The sequence below is a fragment of the Phoca vitulina genome, unplaced genomic scaffold (assembly GCF_004348235.1).
Source record: "Phoca vitulina isolate PV1807 unplaced genomic scaffold, GSC_HSeal_1.0 scaffold93, whole genome shotgun sequence".
NCBI lineage: Eukaryota > Metazoa > Chordata > Mammalia > Carnivora > Phocidae > Phoca > Phoca vitulina.
The window spans coordinates 1,443,121-1,458,459 of record NW_022589796.1 but is presented as its reverse complement, the minus strand read 5'-3'; the positions used below and the strand labels follow the sequence as shown (position 1 = coordinate 1,458,459).

The 15,339-nt window shown below is 40.8% G+C and overlaps 1 protein-coding gene across 1 annotated transcript in view; it reads right to left on the bottom strand.

The window, feature by feature from the left end:
• Positions 1-13,079, bottom strand: part of GPR158 (G protein-coupled receptor 158) — a 446,114-nt gene extending 433,035 nt beyond the window's left edge. Inside the window, exon 1 of the mRNA XM_032396681.1 lies at positions 11,468-13,079. Coding sequence (XP_032252572.1) covers positions 11,468-12,369 — 902 coding nt within the window. The 5' untranslated portion in view covers positions 12,370-13,079. The remainder of the gene's footprint in view (positions 1-11,467) is intronic.
• Positions 13,080-15,339: the final 2,260 nt, after the last annotated feature.

The window sequence follows — 15,339 nt, the reverse complement described above, 5'->3', positions numbered from 1 at the left end:
CTTTGCCCATGAGTTGACCTGCTGTGCCTCTGCCCTTATTCTCCTGCTGTCTGCATCTGGAAAATGCCTCCCTTACAGGTTTGAACCAGGGAGCAAGAAAAAACACCAAACTTATTTTTGCAAGAAATTTTGGATTTTTGATTTCTACCTCCCTTGCCTCTCAAATTCCAATTTATTCATTCACACTTGAGAATGGAGCAACTAGAAATAGCTATTTTTTGACTGAAATCTCATCAGAGAGACTGGAAAAACTCAAGCTCCTAGAGCTAAGGCAGGCTGTGGCAAGAAGGCCAAGACTAAAAGGAAGAAAGAGAAAAAGGCACCAAAATAAAATAAGAACACTACAATAAAACCATCCAAGGGAAAACAATGAAAATGTATCTACAATTTACAGATTGCCATGGGGTAGAAATTTTTTTTAATTTTATTTATTTGACAGAGAGAGAGAGTATGAGCAGGGGGCAGGGACAGAGGGAGAGGGAGAAGGAGGCTCCCCACTGAGTGAGCAGGGAGCCCGACACAGGGCTCGATCCCAGGACCCTGAGATCATGACCTGAGCTGAAAGCAGAAACTTAACCAACTGAGCCGCCCTGGGGCCCCTGGGGTAGAAATTTTTAAAGTACTTAATACGTTTCTATATTACCACAATATTTTAATGACTTATTGAACACCTGCGTATCTTACTCTCATCTTTTATGTCATTACCCACTTCTCAGTACATTCTAGTAACTCTTTCTATTCTTGAAGCTATCCTATTCTGTTTCTATTCTTGAAGCTCATTCCTGCCCAAAGGCCTTTGTTCTTACTATTTCCTGTTTAGAACATGATTACCTCAACTTATTCCATGGCTGTCTCTTTCTTATCCTTCCTTTCTTAATCAAAGGTCTTTCCTGACCACCCTATTTAATGCAACCCACCTTACCTCTTAGCTATTCTTTATCTCATTATCTATTCATATCCTTATAGCACTTGTTTCTATCAAGAATTATTTATTATATTTATTTTGCTTGCTGATCATCTATCTCCTCCCACCCCCACAAAAAAAAATGTCCATGAGGACAGGGACTTTTATCTGTCATTTTCACTATTATATCCCCAGCATCTATAGTCCTAGCCAGTCATGTGTTACATACTCTATAATGTTTCTTAAAAGAACAGTACATTCCATACATTATCCTAAACTCTTTATATATATGATTGTTTTCTCTTTACAACAATGAGAGGTACTCTACACCCTTTCAAGATGAAGACATAGAGTTAAGTAACTTGCCCAGTGTCACACAGTAAACAAAAGTGGAAGTTCGTGGATTCAAGTGTAGGTTTATAATCCCCAAACCCTTCCTCCTAGCCATACTGCCTCCCTGAAATATGCAAGGCAATTTCAAGAGGCACTGAATGTGGGAAGTCATAAAATGTGGTCCTTGCATTTGAAGGCCATGTAGAACTAGTTGGGGAAATAGGACTTTTACATAAAGAGACAAGCAATAATAACAAGAAGCAGCTATTTTCATGATAGCCCCTATCTTAAAGGTGTGAAAACAAAGAACCTGAAATAAAGAGAGGGAGATATGCCATAATACTCAGTGGCCCACCATTCAAGGCTTAGTACCTGTGATCTCTCTGCCTTCATAAAAAACCTACTATTCATTCTATCCCTAACAATAGCATCATTCACAATATTGGATTGCCAAATTTTGGGGGTATCTAAAGCTGAAGGTGCTAAGCATTTACAATTTTTAATTTCTATTCTTAAAATCTTGGGAAATGGATTATATGTGTTACAACTTTATAAAACACTGCTTGCTTTTCCCCAAGTTTGTCCTTAAAGACCAATTGCTTCTGAATTTTAAAGACTTTGTATTTAATATAGACTTCTGAACCTATCCTCAGATTATCTCATTCACATGGTCAGAGGAGGGCCTAGGAACATATTATCAGGCTTTTCAGGTGATCCTGATACTCAGCCAGGTTTGAGATCAGTGAATAATGAATATGAATTAACCTTTATTTGATGACTTGAGGTGTTTTTATTTGTGCCTAAGATTTGTGCAAGTGATGGTCACTTCCCTGAGTCTCAATTTCCTCACCTGTAAAAGTAACAATAAATTGGATTATATGATCTCTAAAATCCTTTTGACTTCTAAAATTCTAATTCTTCAAAAAGGAGCTGTCCCAGGACATTGACTAAAACTTGCTTCTTTAAAGAATGCCCCCACCACCCCCACACATGTATTTTCTTTTCAAAATGCATCTTTTATTGAGAAACTTTAAATATAGAACATTTAACCATAGAAATAGTAAAACCATGTTAGTAACAAATTCTGCAAATAGTTTGCCAAGTTTTTCTTTTTGAGCCCTGATGACATATAAATGTAAATTAATATTCCATTGATCCATCAAAATTTTCCAGTTCTCATTTGTATCAGGTTCTATATATGAAATGATCTTATATTCCAAACAAGCAAATGAATAAGTAAATAGAAACGTGATCTGACAGACTCATACAAGCATACACATACATATACACATACATACAAAACCCTTGAAATAAATAGCCCCAGAATAACATGTTTATATGCCTTCTCTCTAACCAGCAGCTTTCAACCAAAGGCATTTTTGCCCTCAAGGTGATATTTGATAATGTTTGTAGACATTTTTGATTATGACAGTGGGCAAGGAGGTTGCTACCGGCATCTAGTAGGAGTCCAGAGGTGCTGCTAACATCTTAAAACAAACAAAACGGCCCCCACAACAAAGGATTATCTGGCCTGAAATGTCAATGAAGCCTAGGATGAGAAACCCTGCTCTATGCAATGATCTGAGGCATCAAATAAGGGAAAGCCAAACTCTTCACTCAGGCAGCTACCTAGAAAAAAAGAAAAAACACTCACCTCCACAGTTCCATTTAAATCTCTTTAATCAAAAAAATAATAAATAAATAAAATAAAATAAAAATCTCTTTAACCAAAACTAGTTACATGACTACACCATGAAGGTTTTATTTCCACCCTGAAACCTCTAAGCCCTTTAGAAAAGAAAGATCTATTTTTGGTCTATAAGTGGTCTTCTATTCTCACTGTCCTAGGCATTTTCCCGCAGAATGAGTGAAATCCTTCACCATATGATGCAGGAAAGATTTTGATAATCCTTACCCCACCTAATCTGAAAATAAAAGTTTCTGCAACTTCTGGCCCAATATTTTGTATATTTCACATTCATTGAAAAGAAATGTGGGGGTGTCTGGCTAGCCCAGCTGGTAGAGCTTCCAACTCTTGATCTCAGGGTTGTGAGTTCGAGCCCCACGTTAGGTGTAGAGATTACTTAGAAATAAAATCTTAAGAAAAAAAATAAATGTTCCATGTTTTAGGATAGCTTGTCTTTTTAAACAAAATTATTATGAAGACAAATAGCAATCTAATTTACATGTAGCAGTGATGTCTAGATTTTGTGTTTCCATATATGCATATTTTGCTACATCTTGGTAACTTACAGATGATAATAGAACTTCATAGTTGGAGAGATCTTGGAATTTATTTTCTCATTTCCTAATATAATTAATCATATATAACATGCCATTAATTAAAAGATATGATATTATATTGTATACCATTAAGAGGAAATGTATGCCAATTGGAAATCACATGCTCTCAATCATAAGACAGATCTCAAGTTAAGAGACATCAAAATGAGGGAAAAGTGCATCTTAGAATTGATAAAATACATTATTCTATACTATATTACCTTTTTCTCTTTCTCAGATAAAAGCCATGTGTCATATTATTCTATGAAGTTTCTTCCATTCTCTGGTTTCTCTTCAGATCACATAAATCTTTCACCTTTTTCTATGAAAGTTCTTCCATAATAATGTAAAAAGGCATATCCATGGGACAAAACACATAAATGGTGAGAAAACTAGGTTAAAGAAATAAAGCAAAATCTTTTGTAATTCTGTTTCCTTTTAAATTATAGGTGCACTGGGTACTTTGCTAATTAGACAGAATTTTTAAAAAATTCTATGTTGTCTTGTTATAGTTTTTAACTGGGGGAAGTTATAACAGGTATTATAATGAATAAAAATTAACTGGATTTCAATTAATTAGAAGTAATAACCATGTAAAAGAGAGAGAGAGAGACTGCCTTCTTTGACAGGAAAGTAGGTAATTTTTGTTTGGGAAAAATGATCTTGGGGTCAGACCACTTAAGCTAATTCTGTGTTTTCTATAAATTCTACCTATAATGAAGGTGATGAAACTAGATATATCCTGTAATTGCTTTGAGGCACTATAATATCCTTTGATACGAAAAAGAAAGTTCATCATGGCTCCTATACTAAGCTTGGCATTGTAGAAAAGGGTGGGGAGGAACCTGAGAAAGACTTTTAACCGAAGAAGTATCTCATAGAACAACATATCCACCTAAATATTTTTATAGGGTTTTTTTTTTTTTCCTGAAGGAAAAAGGACTTGTTGGATGAGTATATGCCAGAGAAACTAGAAATTACACATAGGAATGGGTTTTTTTTACTAAAAGCTGAAAAGCAAGTAAGGCTAAAGACCAGGAGAACAAGCTCCCCCATACCCACCCCAGTGCATATGCCAAAGCTGTGGACAAGAGCTTAATAACACTGCTGGCTGCAAATTCTCCAAGCATAGCCTCAGTACCAGCGTGCTGCCTGTTTGTGCATAGTGGCCATCAAACTGCCAAAGTTATCAAAATCCCAGTGTACTGTTTTAGTAATTCTGCTAAAATAACCCTGTAAATACCAATCCAGAACCGAAGAGAGAAAATAAACAAGGCCTTAATGCTCAGTACCAACCAAGTGCAACTTAACGTCAACAACATACTTCTTGGCATCGCAATATGTTACAATATAATCATAAAACACAGTGTGGGTTGGAAAAGGGTAGCCATAAAACCCTGAACAGTGGACACCAAACTGCTGCCTTTCTGAAATTGAAAGTAAAATTGGACTTAGAAGTTGAGGCTCTGAAATCAGTCTAATGAGGGCATCAGTGCCCTCTCCAGAGGGCAGGCACATACTCTTGTTATTTATTTAGCAGTCTCAGAAATCCCATTTCTGCTTCCAAATGCATATTCTACAAAATGGCAAGTAATGTCGTGCCACTGCTCCCACAATAAATAGCCCTTTTTGAAATTTTAAAATTAGCCAACTACAGAAGTAAATTGAAAGTGGGTTATTGTTAAGAGTAGGTAAGGAGTTTCAAAATGCCTAAACATTGGTTATCTTGAGGGAGGTTACACAGGTATACTGATGCCCCTGATTTAGAAATCTGCAAAATAGCTTCGTGTTGCCTTTGAGTAAAATCAGGGGATCTTTCAAGACCTGGAACATCAGATCCTGCTTATTCTTATTTTGAAATGGCATTCCCCCCTCCAAAAAAAAAAAAAAGAGAGAGAGAGAGAGAGATGGTGGTCTCATTTCCACTAGCATATATACTTAACTTAGTATACGTCAAGAGTATATTCTATGAATAAATGACTATGATAAAAACATACATTGGATATATATGAACATGATCTGCATTTAAATATATATTAACTGTTTTCAGCGTTATAATCAAAAGCTCAAAAGTTAAAGTAATATGTTTAGTTAGGTACATAATCATAGACTTTTAGGGTTATAAGGAGTGCTACCGGTCACCTAAGACCAACTCCCTCAATTTACAGATAAAGAAACTGAGGATTAGAAAAGCAACCACTGCCCATGGTAACACCATGAGTCAAAGATATGGTCCAGCTGGTGCCAACATCTTCTGTCTCCAAGACCCATGTTTCCACCCTGATCCACTGTCATTACAAATCTTCACAATAATTAAGGATGAAACAAAACCATCATATGAATTATAAATTACTATTAATCACATGACTTTAATTGAGCTAAACTAAGAAAGTTTATATCTGAGGTAAGTATTTGGGAAGCCAGAAGCTACAATACAAAATACTTACTGAACTTTCTGTGTGATCACAATTCTTCATTTAGTCGTTACAGAATCCCAAAGGAGATGTACTTTACTATTCACAGTTTACCGATTAAATAATTGAGATTCAAAAATCTCAGTAGCAGAAGTTCATCTAAAAACTTTTTGATCTATAACCCAGGTAAGCATCTCTGTGCTGTTTCTATAGGTAACCTCTTCACCACTATCATTACCCACAAGAGAGACCTACGATATGTTTAGCTTGGAGCAAAATGGTTATTTCCCTTACACTGTGAAGTGCCCTCTTCTGTTGAAAGCAGAGATCTGTTCCAAAATCACTGTGGAGGTTTATGTGAAGGAGAGAGAGTGAAGTGACCCCTTAGGAGTCAGCAAATCAGTGATACCGATGTTTGTTGCATTAGTTTCTAAAAAGGGGTTTCCACACTATTGTGATCTTCCCTTCATTGCCCTATTGTTTTTGTTGTTGTTGTTGTTTTTTTTTTTTTTTTTTACCAACACCAGGTCTGGCATTCACATGGTTTCCTCTTCCTCTGCATGTTACTTCCCCAGCAACATCATTTCCACAAGGTACTGCACTTACGTGGATCAGCCCTGTTTCCAAAGCCTACTTGTTGACAATCTGGATAGACCAATTAAGAATGTGTAGAACAAAGGGTTATAAAGATATTTGGATAGCATCAAGTCCATGCCCATTAATTATGCAGAAGCTGATTTCCAGACAGGTAATACAGCCAGTCAGAGACGAAACTGGGACTTGAGGCAAAGTTCTGTCAAGTCTAATATTCTTCCTACTACACAACATGCTTGATTTTATGATTGGCCTAAAAATTTTAAGCGTATATGACTTATTTGGGCCCAATATATTATTTCAAGTCATTACCATGTTATGTTTTTTTAATAACAAGGTGAAAACAAAGTTGGCAATCAAGAGATAGCAGCATAGGGTAGTAGAAAAACAATATAAGCTTCATAGCAGGATAGCTCTAAATTTGATTTGGGCTCCCTAATTCACTAGCTATATTATGTTGGGCAGGTTGCTTAACCTTTCTGAGGCTGTCACTACCTGAGAGTACAAAGAATTAGAAGCAGTGGTATGTATAAAGCATCTGACATATAGTAGGTGCTCAATATATATGGGTTTCTGCTACTTCTAACCTACCACAAAAGAGCTGTGTCACTCAAGCAAGTTCCTTTAGGCCTTGGGGTCTTGTTTCTTCCATTGCAAATTGAGAAGATGAAAGAAACCAAATGAATTCCTACATCCCTTTTAGCTCGTCAAAAAATAATTAGTTCCCAAAGTTTCCTTTACTTTAATTTAACTTCAACACTTAAGTACCTTATATCCATCCTAAGCACTGAACAGTACCAACTACCACCAGGAAGATATCTATGCTTTCAGCAGAATGGGATCCAACTCCATATCACTTTAAGTTCCACAAAGAAAAACAACTATGCAAAACCAAGGGACTTAAAGGAAAATTTCTACAAAGACATCACAAACCTAATGTAATAAATATAAACAACTGAGGATATACCTTAAATTATTACTCTCTCTTTTGCTGAGTTGGAAGATGAGAACTAAAATGTTTATGCTATATAACAAATGACCTAAGAGACATTTGGTTAGAGTAATGCCATTTTTTGAAAAAAAAAAATGAGTAATAAATTTCTCTTCCAATGTGAGTCTTTTTTAAAAGATTGATTTGTTTATTATTTGGGCGGGGGGAGGAGCACCAGGAGAGTCAAGTGGACTCCCTGCTAAGCGCAGAGCCCAACACAAGGCTTAATCCCATGACCCTGAGATCATGACCGGAGCAAAAGCAAGAGTGGGGAGGCCCAATGGATTGAGACACCCCCCCCCATGTGAGTCTTAAACTAGGCTTTGAAATTTAAGATACTTTTATCATTTGGAAACTGAGGGGAATAAAATTTACTCAGAGGTATTTTACAGTCACATTAATATAAGAAAGTGGTTAACCATGTTCTCACATTACTTTTGAATTTCATGTTTGGGATTTACGTTTTCTAAAAAATAAAATATAATATAATTTAAATGCTTGAATCTTATAAGCAAGACTTGAGAAAATACTAACTGATCTTAAATGAAAATTTTAACTACAAAGTTTTTCTTCCTTTTCTCTTCCATAAGAAAATTATCAATGGGATTTTCATTACAGATAAGGCTTTTTGCAAATAACATTGTGGATGTTCAAAATACATTTAAAATCAAATGTAGAGCCCTTTTTCTAAATTTCTTTTTTTTAAAGATTTTATTTATTTATTTGACAGAGAGAGACACAGCGAGAGAGGGAACACAAGCAGGGGGAGTGGGAGAGAGAGAAGCAGGCTTCCCGCTGAGCAGGGAGCCCAATGTGGGGCTCGATCCCAGGACCCTGGGATCATGACCTGAGCTGAAGGCAGATGCTTAATGACTGAGCCACCCAGGCGCCCCCATATGTAGAGCTGTTAATCACAGTTTCCCAAAAATTCATTAGAGGTTTTCCCTGTACCATGCCTGTACAGTATTATTCACCTATATTATAGAATTTTAGAATGTACATCTTAGATCATAAAACACCACCACCACCACCAACAACAACAACAACAACAAAAAACCTTTGCCTTATATGAGTAGGAAGAGACAGGAAAGACCCATTTAAATATTATCTCAAATGTGTGAAATAAACAATATAGTATTTTTTAATTCAACAGCTGTGTTCTATGAGCTGATTTTTTTTTGTCCTAAAATGTGATGAAGAGTAAACTCTGTTCCCCAGCATGCACTGTATGCAAAGGTTAAGAGAGCCACAGGAATATGATTTAGGTCTATATGTATCAAGCATAGTGTGAACCAGAGATAGAAGGCCTGGATCCTGCTTTTGTCATTACTATAAAATTGATTTGTGATTTGGACAGGTCACTTCACCTTTTTAGTTTTGTCTCTTTACCTATGAAACAACAAGAGGAACCATCTGATCTCTAAGATTTCTTCCAGTTCCTATAATTAACATCTGTGCAAATCCTCAGTACAGCATTTGAGGGGCACGAGACATGGGGCAAAGCACTCACAGGAGGGCACTTACTCTGCTCTCCATACATACTACGAGGACGAACCAGCTTTTCAGAGAGCCAAATACTAAATGGCCTGGCTTCATGCCTTGGCTAAAGAACACCATTGATGACTATGAAAGCACTTAAAGAAACTCAGCCAGAGGAAACAAACCACTTTCTGAATGTAGTCCAAAAAGTAGGTAGGGGGCGTTTAAGCCCTCACAACCTCAGACCCTTTGTGTCCTTGGCCTTTCATCCTGGCTGGCAGAAGGCACTGAGTTTATTTAGGTGACTCATGCTTTCTTAGCCTTAAGATAAATTATTCTGAAAATGAATGGTTCTCCTCCCTGATCCCGCATCTGACCCTTAAAAATACATATATTTTTATGCAGCAGCTATACTATATGCAGCATTCTTAGAACACCTTCATAAAATAGAGTTCAGCATAGTGGTTAAAAGTATGAAATGGGCTCAAATCCTGGCTCTACTACTTACCTGCTGTGGGATCGCAGGAAAAAAAGCTTAACCTCTCCCTGCTTCAGGTTCCTTTTCTGTAAAATAGGGAAACTAATAAAACCTAACTCATAGAGTTGTGACAATTAAGTAAGATAATGCATGCAAAGCAGTTACCACAGGATCTGACAGAAAGTAAATGTTATAGATACGTAGATAGATGACAGATAGATACACAGACAGACAGATAACAGATGACAGATTAATCCTGGGAACTGGGTCTCCCTAAAAACACTTATCCGAAGGCCACAAACAATTTGCTGGCAGTGAATGGCATCTGCTGATCTTTCCGCTTCTCAGCAAACAATATGGCAAAGACTCAAAGCTCGGCTCAGCTCTTACTAATAGGATCCTGCAGAAATCAGGAGGAAATGAGATTATCCTGAAAGCAGGAAAGAGTTACCCTGGTTTAAGACAAGGTCTTTAAAAGAGCTAGAAACACATGCAGACATGTACACATGCACACACACACACATTTAATACAGTCATACAGAATCAGAGAAAGTGGGTTTTTTGTTTTGCTTTTTGTATATGCCTTCTCAAGTGTTGCTGGCATTAAAAGCTACAAAATTTTATAGCTAGATGGCTCCCTGGAGACCATCTAGTTCAACTCCCTCACTTGGTAGATAAGTAGCTGAGGTCCAGAGAGGTTAAGCAACTTACTGGGGAACATCCAGCTGTAAATGACAGTGCCGAGACAAGCTTTCTGATTTCCCCTTTTGCCCACCCAGTACTCAGCCTGGTATCTTTCACCAGCTCAGCACACTGTCCTTTTTGTGCCAAACAGAGCATTAAGGTGCACGCACACACACACCCTCAGGTTTCTCACTTTTGTCTAAGTTCCCAAAAAGTACAGAAGCAACCTCAACCACCAAGACCTTCTTGCCAGAGCCTCCCATCATGGAAACTGAGGAGGATCCCGGTGAATCTGTGGCCCTCCCCCAGGCTGTCTTTGGAGTTTCTACTCTTCCCTTTGCGTTCCTTCCTCACATCCATTCTAAAGTGCTATTTCTTAGACATTCCTCACCAAAAAGGTCAGGCATTTCCCAGGACAGAAGTTGCCCCAGCTAATTTGCAAATTCTTCATCTCCCCACAAATGCTATACTTTTAGACAAGAAATACAGAAGAACTGTGATTAAATTTCCAACAAGCTCCCCGAGTGAATTCAGTCAGAACTAATGCCGTCCTTCCTAAGATAACTCAATCAGGTTCATTTATAAAGTGTGTGAGTAGGTGAAGGACTGGAGAACCCTCAGGTATGCCTGACACAGAGAACAGGAGGAAGAGGGGAAGGAAAGGAGACTGGGGGGAAGAGGGAGATGCGAAGGAGGAGGAGCACACTGACCAAACTGCAAAGTCTGGATCCTGGAAACAGCTATACTGCTGAGACTGACTCACTGCTGAGGGGATAGAACTGCAGAGGGGATGTACTGTGTTAATCATACCCCCTCTGGTAACTAACAGCAGACTGGTGCCCCGAACTACACACATAGGAAGCAGGCAGAGGCTATCCCTAAGTGGCAGAAACGAAGAACTCTGTCTTCTTCTTGCTCCCTTTTCTCTCATCCAGTGCTGGCCACTCCATGCCTGGCGGGCACACCCAAGCTCTCCAGCTTCCCTCGAATCACCCCCAGACTGGGAACTCCCCTCCCTGATCTCCTGAGGGTTTAAAAGAAGCATAGGGCATCAGATATTTCTCTCAACTCTGCCAAATGCTCCCCAGTCCCTTGCCCCTTGCAGGGAAACTGATCTGAGAGAAGCTTTCACTGAGCTGACAAAGGTAGGGCGCTTCTTGTCCCTAAGCACAGGCGCCGGCGAAAGGTGTCCCTCAGCCTGGGTCTCTCCTTAAGGGTGGGAGGCATTAAGTGTCACAGCCAAGTGTTCCTTCCCCAAGGCGAAACCAGAAGGAAGGCTTTGCTTTTGCCTTTTTCCCATTCCCTACCTGAATTCCGGGACCAGGTTAGGCTGCAACCCGTAGAAAGCAGCGGACAGAGTGACCAGCCACCCAGGCTTGTAACTCCCGTTCTCGCACTCCAGATAAGGCGGAGACCACTTGACGTGGCTCTTGTCCCCGCCAAGCCCGTCCCTGCGCCGCCAGCTATGGCCCAGGCTCCGGGGCCCCTGATTGGAGCCGCGGCGGTGTAAGTGGGTCCTCCACTTGCGCCGCAGGCCGTGGAACCACTCGGTCTCCAGCGTGGCGTTGGCCAGGTGGTGTGCCGAGGAGGACAGGTCCTGGAGCAGGATGCGGCTCTCCTCGCGGGTGGCCTGGAGGAAAACCTGCGGGGCCGGCGCGGACAGCGACTCGGTGCTGAAGGTGATGGCTGCCCGGGAAATGCTGGGCTCGCCCTCCAGGAGACTCCGCACCAGTGCCTGGTACCACTCCAGGTCGTCCTGCAAGTTCTGCTCCCTCGACTTATTGCTCTGCAGCATCATGTTGAGGAAGTTAGTGGCGTGTGTCAGCGTGTCCAGCGCCCCGTGCAAGGAGGGATGGGAGCTGGCTAGGGCTGACGACTTCCCCGGCAGGCCCGCCAACTCGTAGCGGCCGGAGCAGTTGGCTCGCTTCAGCTGGTGGGAGTCCCCGGTGTAGAGGTAAGAGGCCACGTCCATGGGCACCTCCTCGGCGAGTTTCTGCGCCAAGATGGTGCCGTCGGTGGAGCGGCTCCAGGGAGCCGAGGGGTCCGAGGCAGAGGCTCGAGCCGGCTGCTGGGCGTGCTGCTTCAGCCTCAGGGTTCTCTCTCGAGGGGAATCCAGCCGTCCCGGAGGGTCGCGGCTGGTGCTAACAGTTCCCAATCCCAGATGAGCGAGCAGGAGGCAGAAGAGTAAGGGATAAGCCATGGCTCCCATCTGCTTCGCAGAGACGAAAGGAGGTAACGGGAGACACTTTTTAAAAATTTGGTCGTCAGTTTATCAACAGTAAGACTTTTACTAGGAGTCGGCTCCCTTCTCCAGACGGCACCCAGTCGAAAAGGACTTTAAAATAAGAGTGTTTCGGAATCGGCCCGGCTGGTTAAGCTACCGTCACAGGAAATCAAATCACCTGTGGCAACGCCGGCTGCACCCGCTCCATAATGGGTCGGCTCGGGATTACGCACCTCACAGCCTTCAGCCGAACAGGTCACATCCCCTCTCGCTCCCGGCGGCTATAGTTAGCCTGCTTACGTCTTTCTGCTCAGCAGCTTCCACCGTCGCTCTCATTGAGGTGTGTTCAAGAGCTGCTGCTGCTGCCGCCGCGGCCGCCAAAGACGCGGCTCCATCATCTCACCCGTGGCAGGTCGTTCCCGCCTCCCGGCGCTGGCTCCTCCTCGTTTGCTTCGCCCGGAGGCGCGGAGTGCGCGCACACAGATCCGCACCGCGAGCGCAGGACTGAGTCCAGGAGAGCGAAGATTTCTTTTAAGACGTTTGTCTCTCTGGAGTTTATAGGACCAGGCAACTGGTTAATGGAGCCCTCAGGTCTGGCCACAAGCCACACTCCTGTCTCCCCCTGCTCTGGAGGAAAGCCGGTTTAAAGAGGCAGCTTGGCCGCAACCAAACCCTTGAGGGGCGGCCCCAAGCCGTCTTGTTCTCTGTTTGGTCGGCTCCTCTGTCAATCAGCCGACTGCCATTTGCTGGGCTGGGGCGGGAGCTGTCCAGTGCTGAACCCGAGGCGGCACGGAGGAGGCGCAGGAGGAGGCGGTGGCCCGGGATGCAGCAGCGCGGAGTTCTTTCACCCACTCGCGTTCCCTGACGACTCGGAAACCTGAGGGGGTGGGGGAGGGGTGGGTGGGAGTGAAGGGAGAAGCAGCGCGTTTGTGGCTCAGAGAGAAGGAAACTTGGACGTACTGAAGAGGAGGGTGTTGGCGTCTAGCATGCTTAGTTAAATCAGCCTTTTCTTTTGCCTGGAAAAGAGGGAGAAAGGAGTTTTCATTTCTGACTTAAATCGAAGGGGAGGGACGTAGGATGGAGACGTGTCCTCCCGAGCATCTGCTCATTTTGGGCAAATCATCAAACCCTCCTCCTTATTGTAGGTTAAAGAAATGATTAAAACCAACTTGCCGAGGTCTTAGTTATGAGGGAGTAATGGAGACATCTACCGGCTGAGCTTCAAGAAAAAAAAAAATGTTATATTTAAGGAACCTCTGCCTGAAAGGGGTCCAGGTTGGGGGGGAACCTGTGAAAGTATATGGAAGTGAATATACTGCCAATAACTGAGGTAGACTAGTTGGGTCTAGAACAGCACTGCCAAAAATAGAAATATAATGTGAGCCACAAATGTGATTCATATATATAATCTTAAATGTTCCAGTAGCACATTTAAAAAGTAAAAGAAAAAAGTAAAATTAATTTTAATAATATATTTTAATTAGCCCAATATGTCCAAAATAATATTTCAATAAGTAAATAATATAACAATCATTAGTGAGATATTTTACATTTTTATACTAAATATTCAAAATCCAGTGTATATTTTACACCCACAACACATGGCATTTCACACTAGTCACATTTCCAGTGCTCAATAACCACTTGTGACCAGAGGCTACCACAGAATACAAGCTCAAGAAGATAGTACATTGTGGTCTTGAATGTTCTAGAAAGCCTAGGTACACACAAGATAAGGTACCATGGTCCAAATGCTCTAGGAGGCCTGGTCCATTTAATAGGTTTGAAATCAAGGTAACTGAGTAGTAGACAACCCTTTGTCAATGTCAGTGTCCATCAATGAAGGAAATAATCCAAAAGAGGTTTTTATAAGAGACAAAGATTTAACACATATTCATACATCTCTAAACAAATTACAAAATTCCACACCAACTCACAAAGACATCATTCACTCAACATGTGTTGATTGAGCTTCTACTATTTACCAGTCATTAGGCTTGCTATTGTCTGCACAATAGACACATGGACCTTACAATCAAGTGTGTAGAGAGAGGGATAATAAAAAAACAAACAAACTAAGAAATTACATATAGTGGTAAGTGCCATGAAGAAATAAACACTGTAAAGTGATAAAACCTGCAGGGTATGGGGGCAGGGACCTTCTTATATAAAGAAATAAAGAAAAGAAAGACTTCTATGAAAAGGTAACAAATGAGCTGAGACTTCAAGAATGAGGAGCAGTTAGCTAGGTGGTAGATCGTAGTGAACTAGCTAAAGGTAAAATGGAAAGAAACTTACCTCAGTTCGAGGGAGTAATATATGAGTACACTAAGACTACAAATATTCCATTTTTGACAGGAAAGAGGGCTGGAAGAAAATAATTTCAATAACCTGAAGTTCCTATGTAATATAACAAGTACAAACAATTGAGACAAAAAGAAAATCATTTTATAAAACAATCAAATGATTCTGGAATGAATAGCACCCAGCCCCTACCCCCACCACCACACCAATTAAGTGAATGTAATTTGCACATATAGATAAATACCCCTGTGTGGCCTCAAAATTAAGAATGAAGTTGTCCAAATACATGTTGATACCATGTAGGAGCTTGACCATAATAGAACAATGCATACAAGACCTGTCAGCCCTCTGCAAAAAGTCCCAAAGCTTTTTCATCACAGCCTGAGAAGTCAATCTAATTGCCTGAGAATGATGAAATGTGCACTGATGAAAAAGCAATATGCAATGGAGTCATGAGTTATTAGTTGTCATATGACTGATTTATCAATAAAAAAGATGTGATGTCTGCATATCTTGTGTGTGTGTGTGTGTGTGTGTGATGTTTGCATATCTTTAAGAAAAAGAAATTAAAGGAGGTCAAAAACTGCTGAGACCAGATTTTATGTGAGCAGTATGGGTAGAGTTATTTAAAAAATTTAAGTGCTGCTTTAA